At 40.8% G+C, this 13,464-nt stretch overlaps 1 protein-coding gene across 1 annotated transcript in view; it reads left to right on the forward strand.

Annotated features, from left to right (window-relative positions):
* ANKRD44 (ankyrin repeat domain 44) overlaps positions 1–13,464 on the forward strand; it is a 74,998-nt gene that overhangs the window by 7,763 nt on the left and 53,771 nt on the right. The window contains exons 2-5 of the mRNA XM_059820517.1: positions 983–1,061; positions 7,911–7,981; positions 11,558–11,758; positions 13,299–13,386. Of these exons, the coding sequence (XP_059676500.1) occupies positions 983–1,061; positions 7,911–7,981; positions 11,558–11,758; positions 13,299–13,386 (439 nt within the window). The remainder of the gene's footprint in view (positions 1–982; positions 1,062–7,910; positions 7,982–11,557; positions 11,759–13,298; positions 13,387–13,464) is intronic.

The raw sequence follows: 13,464 nt of genomic DNA on the forward strand, positions 1-13,464 counted from the left end.
AGCATTTAGATGACAAATGGTTCTGCTGCACTGATTTGTCCACATTTATAGCATACTTTGAAGATAGTCCAAAATAGCTTGCGGTTGATGACCTCTTGGGCACGTTAAAAATGATATTTTACTTGACAGGCTCAGAGATATGTTTCAGGGAGAGAGTATAAATACCGGTAGGGTTTCTGTGTTGGTATCATTTGCAGGAAGTGTTGAATCTGTTACCAGCTTATAGTATTTAATGCTGGTAGGTTATAATTTACTAAGGTTGATTGATAAGTCTCTTAGAATTTTTTTGTATTAGTGGTTAAGAAACCAAAATGAAATACATTTAGGACTGGAAACAGGGGTCAAAGAGCACGATTAGCAGTATTAGCAGTTGTTGTGATTTTTGTTGCCCATATTACAATGTTTAGCAGTTTCTGTTAAAGGCCTATGTTCTGGAATCATGTGAATAAAGCATAAAAGAAAGGGGCTTTTGTAAACACTGTATTTACACTTCTTGAAGTTAGGAAAGAAAATCTTGAAAATGTGACTCCCTCAGGCTGAAAATTACAGAAATCAAATGAAAGTAGATGTATTTCAGAAGTTGTATATATGATTATTAGCAATTCTTCTGACTTTAAAGATACAGACCTGACTGGTAATATTTTTTTTATGAGTTTAAAGGTCGATCAAGGTGTACAAGCCCATTTTGGGCTGCTGTAGACAAGCAGGCTAAATGGTGTACAAGAACCTTTGTAGACTAAGAGGACTGCATCTTGTCCTTGTGTGTGGTTCCAAACCATTCTCCAGAGATATCCTTCTGAAAAGTCTGGTGTTATATTGCTGATGCAAACTGCATTACAAAGTCTGATGTCCAGAAGCGTCTGAATTATGTTGCTGCAATACTTAGAGTGGAAAATGTTTCCGAAAGAGACCCAAAGATGTTAACACTAACGCTTGCAGTTATTGACCATGTTTTATAACTGGACAATCTCTGGTTTTGTAGGATGCTGAGAAACGAACTCCTCTTCATGTTGCGTCATTCCTGGGGGATGCAGACATCATTGAGCTTCTCATTTTGTCAGGTAAGGTAGTGCCCCTCACTGTTATTAAACTGGTAAATTAGCTAATTTTAAAGCTACAAGGAATACTCAGCAAAGCATATATGAGTGAGCTTTGGGCAGTGCCTGTTTCTGAGTTTCATAGAGCTGGTTGCAGTTATTGCAAGCTGAGAAAATATATTTAAATTTGGTGCACTGTGACTGAGTGGAATTAATAACCAAAGCAACTAGTTTTTAAAAACTTCTAAAGCATTCAAACTGACAATATTTGCGGATTCAGAAGCTTGCTGAAGTACATATTTGAAATGTGGGCTCACGTCCTGGAGTTCAAGCCAAGAATTCCTGGTAAGCAAAAATCATTATGGAATAATAGCAAAAAAGTTATGAATGAGTTTGAATGAATTGTAAATGGTATTTACATTAGAAACATGATTCTAAGAGTTGGGAAGTTGATTTGGAGAATAGAAACTGTGCAGTAGGATGTATCTAAACAAAAAATCAAAAAATATTTCCAAACTGTTATAGAGACAAAACCCATGATCAAAATATGTCAGAACAAAGCATAAAGCAGATATCTCTCAAGAATTACACATAATTCATGGCAAACTCCTGTATGTGCTTGCAGATTTCTAAGGCGGTGTTTTCTAGACTGGAGAACTGTAAGGGTAAAGCTTATGGGGGTTAAAGAATGTGGGATTGAAAGGAATCTTATAGTACAAATGTCTTGCAAGCAACCTTGCTATATGATTGGTTTCACAAATTATTAGACTGCTGCTTTAAACAAGTTGCATATTTTTTTTAGAAAGTTATTTCAGAACTATCAGTTCTGTGATTGCAAGGCACCTTCTAATTTCCAGCCTCGAATCCTAGAATAATTCAGACTGGAAGGGATTTCTAATGGTTACCTGATTCAGCCCCCTGCTTCGAGCATCAGCCAATTTCAAAGTCAGATCAGGCTGCTAACAGGTGCGTGCAGAGTGCACAAATGTATTTCTTTGGATTTACCAGCCTAACCACACCGGGAGAAGGCAGAAAATGAGAATTCAATTTGCTGTAGCTATGTGTTTCGTCTGTACGTTTTTGGGGGCATTTTGAGTTGTCTAATTGCTTAATGAGGGTAACTAGTTGGACATACATCAGAGCTTTCTGCTCTAACCCTGATGCCAGAAGAATGATTTAAATGAACTGACAGGTTATGCTTGGGTGGGTTTTCAATACGCTAAATGCAAACATGATTTTCTTCACTGGGAGATAAGAGTTAATAAACTTCATCTGTGCATGTGTTCTTGCAGTGTGTGTTGACTGTCACATACTCTTGTTCCATTGTGGTGTAAGAAGACTGGAGGAGCAAAGTCTTTTTTCAAGTTTTGCAAGTAACAGCATAGGCAATATCCACATAAAGAGAAAGGTGAAGCTGTTCTGCCCATTTCTCCCCTGAATCCCAATAGCATCAAAAAGTGTCCTGGTGAACATTCTTGTTTTCTATCACATTCCTAATGAGGGAAGGAGACTTTCTAGTGTTCTTCTGGGACACTTAGTTCCAGCAGCTCACTGCCAAAATGTCATCCACGGGCTATAGGGTTTGTCGGGTCAACAGCATAAAATGCAGGTGATATATCTTGGTGTTTTTTTATACGTCCAAGTGAGTGTGAAAAACTTATAATGTGGGCTTTTAAAAATGGGACTTTGTGTCAGTGGGACTGTGCTGGGGTTCAGTCTGCAGGAACTGTCTGGATCTTTCCTAACTAGCTCAGCATGAGTCAAAATTGATCTTGTGTTGCATATTTTACCAATTCATTGTCCTTCAGTCTCTGAAGTATCATTACTCATGATGAGCATCAGTACTTGTATCTAAGAGCAGGTCTGGAGGTTTATGAGGTTTGGAGGAGCAGATTTATGAGTTATTATAAATACCTCTTTGTTACTGTGATCTCTCCGTGAACTAGGCTCCAAAGACAACAGCAGCATCTTCCCTTTGCTTCACCTCTTCATTCAGTAAACTATATTAGTAGAAGTGTATCATAAGATTAATCTGATCATAAAATTTAGTTACATAAGCAGAAAAACTTTGTTGTCTGACTTAAAATGAGAAGGTGTTTTCACAGAGAGAAAGCACAAAAATGCTTGCTGTTGGCTTCAAACAATAATATTCTTAGCATGAGTAGAAGCTAGGAGGAGTAGCAACCCATTGCATTTTGTACAGGGCTCAGGAGAGAAGTTACATGAAATATTCTGAGATTTGTGGCCCGTGGACTGGTGGCAGCACAAATAAATGTAGTGTCTAATGAATAAAACATCTGCCCAGGTGGATGGAGGCAGACCAGAAATTACTTTCTAGGTAACCACTGAAATGGCGTCTGTTTGGAATTGATACAGGAGAGAGAGTGCCAGATCCCTCAACTGGTATGAATCACCCCAGCCCATTAAATGTCAGAGATAGGTAGATTTACACCAGCTCAAAGGTCTGATCCATAATCATATGGTTCACACTGGGGAAATGTGCTGTGTGGTTTTGTTTTTCCAGGCTACATGAAAGCAGGGAGCTTTGAGCACTTTTCCTTTACCTTCTTTCTGTCAAGAAGGAGGACCAGGGTAACCATCTCACATAAATGAAGCCCTGTATGATGATACAGTCATGGATGTGCAAGAAGAATTGTCTGGGCAAATACAAGCTCCATTCTCATTTGTGACAGTGCCTCTCCCCGTCCTGGTCTTTGAGCTGGTGCCCAAGGACATAATGTTTGAGCTCGGTCCCTTACCCCTTGTATCCCACCAAGGAACTTGCGATCTTGGCAATATTACCATGCCGTACTACTTCAGAAGGCTCGGAGCTTCTCGGCAAGAAGTTTGTGCACTGGGGGTGTGCATGCAATATTGACATCCATCCTTCATAAATTGCACAATAACTGAGGAAAAGGACAAACCCCAGCATGCTTTGGAAGGGTTCCTGGTAAGCTCTGCCACACAGATTTGGAAGCGAGACTGTCACATGTGCAGCAGGTTCTGGGCCATCCCTGTTGTGTAGGCAGCAGGGGAGAGTGCTATGTAACCTAAACACACAGTCAGGGCTTCCTCTTTTATGGCAGGCTAAAGAATAGGTGGGTTGGAGGGGCAGCCTTCTCTCTGCCTTCCCCACGGCTTTGAGACTCCTGTCCTTGGGGATTAGGAGTATCCCTTTTGGGTGAAAGTTTGGAGGATGTCCCAGGACTATCTCCTCTCTCCCTCATGAGTGACCCAGGACCTGTGGGATCTCACCTGGTGGGATCCCCAGGCCATTTCCCTCCCTAGCAAGTGACTCGGACTTGCCTCGGAGGAGATCCTGCCTAACCTCCTGTTTCTGCCATGTAGATGTTCAGTTCCTGTGTTCACTTCTGGCACGGTGTTGTGTTGCTCTCATGTTGTGGGTTCCTTGTATTTTTGTGTGTCTATTGCTGTGTCTCATAGCAGGAGTTGGGAAGGTGCACATTAATAATGTCATTAATAGGTTAAAGAGTAGAGTTTCCTTCCTCCATTGACCATCCCTAATTTCAGAGATTTAGACTGCAGAATCTAGGTTTATTAGAGACCATCCAGCAGATCTGCTGGATGGAAAATTGTACTTTGGTTAGGATAAAGAGATGTTAACTTTATTCCTGAAAGCCAGCATTGGGTTGTTTGTTTCGGATCTCAAAAGAACAGAGACAATTTCAGATTTATTTCCTCTTTTGGCAGAAAAATTTGAGAGTGAAAGATGGCAAAGATTACAAAACAGCCTTATTAAAGAAGAGTGGATTACAGAAAGTTTCCTCTCTGTTGATTTTATCTGTAATGTTATATGTTATGTTGTCTACTTCAGCCTCACAGAGCAAATCCAACAGCCAAGCCTTTCCTTCAGGCCCACGGGTACGAGTCCTTCTGAGGGCAGAGTGCAGAGGATGGTGCTTTTTTCTGGACAGGGTTTTTTTTAAGTGGATATTTTGTGGGGTGGGTGGGTGCTGTGGCTACCTGAAAGGATGTTAAGGGAAATCTTTAAAGCAGCTTATCTTTTCAAGGAAGATTGTACTGTGGACACCATATACACCAATTTGAGTGTGTTATCAGCCCTCTTTGTCCTTATAAATACCCAGGTTAATTCACGGAGTATTGTAGGAAGTGCATTGAAACTTGGTTAAGGTACTTGGTCCAGAGTGAAGAGAGGGGCACTGAATTTCTGGGTGACTTTGAGGAAGTGTTGTGGGATGGACTTGAAAATGTAAGCTTCTGATTTTTGGACACAGCTCATTTTAGCTGCCTTAGCATGTTGTAGAGAACTTAGTCTTTAGAGTTGGATTTCTGTGTTTCTCAGTGCTTTCAAAGAGCTGTCCCCTGGGCTGTCACAGGATGGACGTTCACGTTCCTTAAGCGTAGAGGACACCTTTGAAAACATGAACATTGCTCCCCAGGTGCCTCTGCTTGATCTCCTTTAAAATGGCAGATATTTTCTGTCCCTGAAGGAGTGCATCAGTGCGGGTGAAGTTTTTTCATTGTCATTAACTGTTGCCTGCAAGGAACTGCTGGGAACCTGGAAGTTGAATTTTGGTGAAGGAAATATGCAGTACAGAGGGAAACATTTTGAAATGTCTCTTCAGAAAATGTGCACCTCAGTTAATGGACAACAGCGGCTCCTGTAAGAGGCAACAGCTGAATTGTGCAGCTCTTTCAAAACAGAAATCACAAATGTATTCAGCCGATGCATTGAATTAGATATGTAAGAGCAATTTCACTTTGTCACATAAAGAGCCCCAAAGCACAAAGAGGTAAAGGGATGTGGAAAACAGCTGAGGAAGAAAAGGCTGATAGCACGCCGTGTATTATTTTATTTATACTGGTATTGTTTTGCTTTTATTATTTTCTTTAGCTGTTTTCTTGGCAACTATTTCAGTTTCTCAAAGGGTAAGTGGATCAGTGAAAGGCATGAATAGCTACTGACAGAGACACTTCCCTAGGTTTTCTAATCATCTTCATATTCGCCAATTCACCATATTCACCACCGGAGTTGTTGAATACTGAGGAATGATATGTTTGTCACACTTTGCTACTCCACACATAAGCCTTTCTGATTTGCAACCATCTGCTTGTAGGAGTTAGTGAATGGGTAGAAATAAACCAAAAGAAACCTTAGTTAAGAACATAAGGCAAAAAAAAAAGGCAAATAGAAAATAAATTTCTAAACCCAAAAAGAGGTATTTGGTGGCAGTCATTAGGAATTCATCTAGGCAATTTGCATCCCCAAGACCCCTACCAGGCCAAATCAGTACAAGGTGCCATGGAGTCCTGTCTGTCAGCTTCCTGATGGTGGAGGAAGTTGTTGCCTTAGGTGTCTCTAGAGCCTCGGGCAGTGCAGGCAAAGGGCAGGATATTAATGTATATCAACCATAATGGCCTTCTCATGAAGACAAAAGAAGTTAACAGCTTCCTTGCTTAGACAGATTCATTAGAAAACTCTTTGAAACTGTTATCTCTTCTGAAGGGTGTTTTTGCAGAGGGCAGATTGTACCACCACTTTGTACCACCACGTACCACGTTCTGAGGTGAGTTGGGACGATTGCCTCTAATTGTTGCAATAGTTGTGAAAATGGCTTTCTTTTTCTTGCAGCCAAAAAATTATATCCCAGCTTGTGGAAATATGAAATAACTTGTTTATTCTCTGATTATCTAGCACAATTCCCAGTAACCACTGTGATTCAGAGGCAAGCACCTTAATATTCCTGAGAAACACCTCTCTTAAAGTACTTCTGATTCAGAGAGTGCAATTTATTAATTACAGGCTTTTGTATGCACTTAAGTTATGGTGCAAAATGAAGCTTAAGAATCCTTTTGTTCATGAAGCTCAGAGGCTCATCCAGGCTATGTGCATGACGCTTGTGCTTCTCTAAAATTTTTCTGTGTGTGCTAGTCTTCTCAGACTAGTACTGCTACATGCAGACCTGAGAGGTACAACATTTTCAGGTTAAGCCCTTTTTAAAATTAGTTTCTTTAGTCCTTCTCACTAGATTTCCTTTCTGGGCTATCACATCAGTGAACAGCTTTAATATTTCTTTCAAACAAATCTGTTTTATCACACAAATGTACGGGATCCCTTTTTTTGTCTGCAGTCAGCCAACACTGCTGTAGTTGTTAAATAGTCTTCCTTTATTCTTTATTCTGGCAAGCCACCCCAAACCCATCCTCTTGCACCGCTATCTTTGTTGGAGTGCACATTAGTGCTGAACTGCACAGACGGCAAACGGATAATCTCCTTCATCCCTCTTCTTCTGATGTTTGCTGAATAATACACACAGCAACTGAGGGAGTAAGTGCCCAGTTTCCTCCTCAACCTGAGCATTTCCTGGTCCTGTTTTCTTGATCCCAGCAAGATTTGCAAAGCAGGGAAGCCTGCCTGATGGTCTGCCTGATGGAGCTGGAAACAAGAGACGGTTGTTCAGGCTCTGTTCAGTTGTTCAGGCTCTGTTCCCTTACGTTTGCAGACAGCAGCAGTGCTCTGAGCAAAGAATTATCTTTTTTCCCCAACTGTATCAGTTGATCTAAAATAATGCATATACGTAGACATACATGTACATACATACGTACATATGTAATCCCCTACAAAAAATCTTGCTTCTTTTGTGTCCTGTAAACAAAGCTATTTCTGATAATAGTCCACCCTGTCCAGTTCCTTTCTTTCCAAATCATGCTTCAGCTCCTGTCTGTCCAGGATCTGGAAATGCATTTCCAAGGTGAACAGGGTGCCAGGAGAGTCGTGGGGAGTGCTGAGAGTACCACACACTGCTCAGCTCTTGTTACTAGGAAACAGTTGGGCAAGGCTTTCAATGTCACACCCAAGGCATGGATGTAACCTCTGCTCTTTACTTGCAGGCGCTCGTGTTAATGCCAAGGACAATATGTGGCTGACTCCTCTCCATCGAGCAGTTGCTTCAAGAAGTGAAGTGAGTAAGATGTAATTACCCTGCTTTTGCACATAAACTACATGCTGGGGGAAAAAGCAAACCATTCAGAGCCGTAGCAGGTAGCACGGTGACACAAACAGGGAAAGCATTTTCTGTGTGCAGGGCCTTTAGCATTGCAGCTGGAGGCCAGCTTTTACGAGTTAGTTATAGCTACTTTTGAGCCTTAATGTGGTTGATTTTCGCCTTGTGGAATGCTTTACATTACTGTAGCAAGTCATATTGAGCAACCATCAGCTGGATTGGGTGACCAGGACTGAAGTGGGATAGAGTCCACAGTGGTGGCCACATCATCTTCAAGTGGTGAAATAAAAAGGAGTAAATCCATATGGATGCATGCACGCAGTGCATGTGCCGGAAGGGAGTGGATGTGTATGTGATCCAACACGTATTACCACATAGTTTGTTTTGGTTAATTGCATTTCAAGGCATCCATTAGGTTTTCTGTTAATGCATTTGATTAATGTATAAAGGAGGGTTAGCCCGTATTTCTTCTACTTGACAACTAGAAATCTTCTGGCATCATGTTGTACTTCTGTTGCTATCTCAAAAAGGAGCAGCAATAACTATCAGAAATGCAGCTTAGGCATGACTGTGTTTTCAGCTACACCATTATTCTTGGCTTTCCATTTTGGACCGCCCTGTATACTTTTATCCTCCTAATACTTAGATAACAGTGAGCCCAACTGCAGACCGAATTGGCTGCTGGAGATGAGGGGAGGCGTTGTAAAAGAGACAGAGGGTGGCTGTCTTCCAGAGATTGATGGACTCGAATCACCTCCGTAATAAGTCCCAGCACTTGCCAAGCCTGGAGGCAGGAATCCTGGGCTCGCTTCTGAACTTGGGCATTGTTTGGCTGCTGGCTGAGCTTCCCAGCTGCTGGCATGCGCTGAAACCCTCTGAAAGGAATATCTGATAGAGTATGAATGCTGTAATGAGGCAAAATACAAAAAGCCATGTTGGAAAACAAAGGTCAGACTTAAACCTTAAAAACCAGCCACAATCATTCTGATGCGAGAATTGCATTGTGCTTGGTTTCTTTTTTTGGATGTGCCAGAGTACATGATTTTTATTGTCAGTGACAGTCGTAACAGAAAATGTATGTCTTTCTGTGGGTTTGTGTCTCGTCTTTAACTCTTTGTCAGCTGAAGGCCAATTGCACAATGAGAAACTGTCTTCCATTGTGCCGGCAGTTCTGCTACCTCAAAGTGAGTACCCAGGTGCAATAGTGAGGCAGCAGGCCAAGGCACCAGCCTTTGATGCCTTTTCATGGTCTGCTATATATTTTATAAACACACAAAGCTTTCTTCCCCTGGTCTTTTTTCTTTGTTATTTGTATGATAATTGCTACTTTTGGTAATAATTTGGAAACAAGATTCAGCGTTTTGAGGTTCTTTCAGTGCTGCTTTTACTTTATTACACAAGCTAACAAACGTGCAGCTTCAATATAATAGGATTAAAGTGATAGTGAAAGTAGTAGATAGCAGTAAGTGAATTCATAGTTCACATTTATAGTAGGAGATGAATTCATGGTCCAGAAGTTCACCAGTAGGACTCAGTGTGGTTTTTGAAGTTCCTGCGAGCACAGTTGCTTTTTGAATGATCACCTACAAGTTTTAACTTTTATTATCAATCTTATACTATGAAGCTTTCACAGGATTCAGAAGCTGTCTCCTTGCACCCTTTTATAGATTGATTAAAAGCATGAACACATTTTTACTTACATCTTAATGATTTTTCAAATGGGTTTTAGGGATTTAAATGTTTATTTACAAATGAACAACCCTCGGGGTTGTCTGGGCAGGGTTGTTAATGGTGTATCAGCTTTCAGCCTTATATGGTTTGAAAAAGTAAAGAGATTTCACTCTGTTAACTTGGGATAGCTAGAGACAGTGGATACAGAGGCTTACACCATAGCTGTGGACTGCATGCACATGTAGAAATTGTTAATAAAAAGGGATAGCTCATGCTCTCAAAAGCAATAACATTAAAACTTCTCCATAAAGATTTTAGTGTTTTGATCCCAAATCTGATAGAGCAGCCAATTTGCAGATGTAAACAAAATGTGTAAATGTTTTCTTAAAAAGTCTAAATATTTTTAGCTTACTTTTCAGTCCTTACTATTTACTTTTGAAAATTCTCCTTTAACTTTTTCTTTCCTTCATTAAGAGTCAAAGTGCATGAATTTTCCTGCTGACTTCATGTCCCAGCAGGGTAGGTTTCCAGTGAATTACATTTAAATGACTTTTAAAATAGTAGGCATGTAATTTAAAAAAGAAAATCCTGTTGAGACATCAGCAGTGATATATCATTATTGGTGCTGTAAGAGATGCAATGTCACTAACGGAACAAATCTGTTAGAGGATGGTTTGTGAGATGGCTGTAGAAAATGAAATTGCTGAGATCAGTTGAGGACAAAGAACTAAAACTCCTAGTAATGGATGTACTGTTGATACAGACTGCAGGCGCTCTCCTGGGCCATTCTAGATACAAAAGTGCTATTTAAACACACTGTATGTGTTTGTTATTCATTAATATAATTTTAGCTGGGCTTACCAGAAATCTTTTTGGTTTATGGAAAAAGAGTAAGGTACTGTGTAGGACTAGGGCTCTTCCATTTACCAGCTGTGAGTTGTAATTAGCAGACAAGGCTACATGAATGCTACTGTGTCCTAGTGGTTCTTTTGTATTTTGTTTGTTTGTGGGGAAAAAAGGAAGAAGAAACAAAATGTAATGTTGAGAGAGACTTGTTTTTTCATCTGGCTTGTCTAATGGCAGATGCATAAGTAGAATCCGAAAAGGAGCGGTCGTGCATTCTCCAGTGAGACAGTCTCTCAAGAGAGAACAGTACATTTTCTCACTGGGAAATACTCACTTTTAACCAACAAAATTAACCTTAAAAGATTTTGTTTGGTCTCAGGCTGACAGAATAGATGTTTCATTGAAGACCCTTGGCCTATGCTTAGCCCTCCGGGAGGGAAGGAATGCTAATGCTAACTTGGGGACACGAGCATCAACCCTTGCCTGTGATTCTCATGTTTTTGCAAAGCTAAAATTTTGTTTTCACATATTCTATTTTCTCCTTTTTCCTGTTTATAAATAAAACTTAGAGCAATTTGCTATGATTTTACTGTCCAAAATTATGTGCTTTTCATTTTGTAAATAATTAATGTAACAGTGAGCTCAAATAAGTACATTCATTTCTTCAGTGAGAACACAGTTATGATGACTGAGGTACTGAAGGTTAATCAACCGAACAGGTTGGGCTCTCTGCATAGGCAGCTTTTTATGTCCTAAAACCAAATTGGGAAATTTTGATTGTGAGGACACTGCTCTAGATGACAGCAAAGGTGATGTGTACACTGGCATTGGAATCAACAATACCATTTCACTAGCCTGGGAGGTTGTTTTGATAAATGTTGTTCTCCTTCCCTCCTCCTGGCCATGTCTGATATGCATAAGTGATATGCATAGGTAGTATGATTGAGCTGTCAAGAAGGTGGGCCATGTGTTTGTTTGAACTGCTTGGTTATGGATAGAACTGTGTTGCTGTTGCAGGAAGCAGTGCAAGTATTGATTAAGCACTCAGCCGATGTCAATGCTCGGGACAAGAACTGGCAGACACCATTGCACGTGGCGGCTGCAAACAAGGCAGTGAAGTGTGCGGAAGTCATCATCCCCATGCTAAGCAGCGTCAACGTCTCTGACCGTGGGGGGAGGACGGCATTGCACCATGCAGCTCTGAATGGCCACATCGAGGTGAGTTCTTTAAGAGCGTAATTGGTCATTGGATTATTTATTTATTTTCCCTGTTCAAACAGTTGACTTGCTGTGGCTGGGTCTAGACTGAGCTCCGTATCCCTGACCCCCACAATTCCTATCATTCAACTGCTTTCCAAACTGTGCGACAGGTTTCCTACCTGCAGAAACGAGACAGTGGCTGGAAAGTACCTGTGTAGAGCCAGCGTGTAAGTGAGGGCTGGCTGAGCCACCAGCTCTGGCAACTCAGGTGTGTCCTTGGCTCTTTTGAGCTTGACTGCCTGCAAAAATAAGAGTAGCAGAATGGAAAGAAGGGAAAACTGGTGCATTTATTTCATCCTGAAGAAATGTTCAGCTGTGTGAGATCCAGTCGGTCTGCTTTTCTAATTAGTCTTCTCAAAAATGTGCTTCTGTTTTTTCTACTTATACAAGCAAACCCTTCTAGTCTAATTACTGTTTCTAGGTGAAAAAACCATATTTTTGTAAATAAAGCCCCTATGTAAAGGGTTTTGCTAGCGTCTTTAGATCCAGGTACAAGGATCCTCGTTTGCCCGTTCCTCACCTGAAGATCTAGATATGGAATAAAACTCTTAGACTGGAACAGTAGGCTCCTGTCAACAAAAGTTAATCAACTGTACTGTAATTAAAAGAAGGAAGAGGAATGGCAGTTCCTGTAAAATGATGGTGGTGTTTGGCCTCTAAAATACTGCACTGTAGGAAAGAGATAGTAATGCTTGAGTCTAACTGTCATAATCTGAAGCTCCTGAGCTTTTGGACAGAGTATATCAGAAATGATAACTGCATATATGCTGTTACTAGCCGATCTCTGTGGCAAAGCAGTGTACAAGCGGAAGACAATCATCCAGCTCTGTAATTTATGATTTTAGACTGTTTTGCTGAAAAAGGCAGTTATTGAATGTGTTTTCCTTTCAGTTTCCTTTCTTTTTTTCCCTGATTTTTCTTACATTTAATGTTGGATGATTTGCAATGGGGAAAGCAGCTTTTTATCTCTTAGCCATGCTGTCTAAAACACCAGTGTCATGTGCAAAGCAGCCTGGTGCCTGTCCACACCGCCGTGGGCACATGGGAGCTTAATGAAAATCACCATGGTGTGGCAAGAAATATACACTCCTTGTTGAAGGATCAAGCAGATTTTAGTGTTTGTTACCTTGCGGTCTGGAGGAATCTTGTCCCAATCTATAAGAAAACCCCTTGGTCTTAACAGTAAAAACTCAGAGCAATGTTTCTCTTTCAGGCCTGTTTCTCTTCCAGGTCGTTTGCCAAGCTGAATTTGAAGCACACTGGAGTAGCAGCGTCCTGCATGCTTTCAGTCCCCTCTGTGGGCACAGAACTGGTTACTTTTGGCCGTCACTGGTCCATGTCATTAATACACAGAGCTTCAAACAGTATTTGTGTAATTCACAAATTTATCATTCAAAAGTAGGATTTTGTGATCCCAACTTTATCGTTAGAATGATTTGTTATAAACTGTTGAGTGTGTGATCTACAGGGTTGGTTTACTTGCTATTATTACTTCTAGATGGTGAACTTGCTCTTAGCAAAGGGGGCAAATATCAATGCTTTTGACAAAAAGGACAGAAGAGCTCTTCACTGGGCAGCGTACATGGGTAAGGCTTGGGCTGTTGCTCCTTCTTTTTAATTTCCTGTTCACAAACCAACAGCATGTTTTAAAGTGGACAAAAGCA

This window comes from Gavia stellata, chromosome 8 (genome assembly GCF_030936135.1).
Source record: "Gavia stellata isolate bGavSte3 chromosome 8, bGavSte3.hap2, whole genome shotgun sequence".
NCBI classification, from domain to species: Eukaryota; Metazoa; Chordata; class Aves; order Gaviiformes; family Gaviidae; genus Gavia; species Gavia stellata.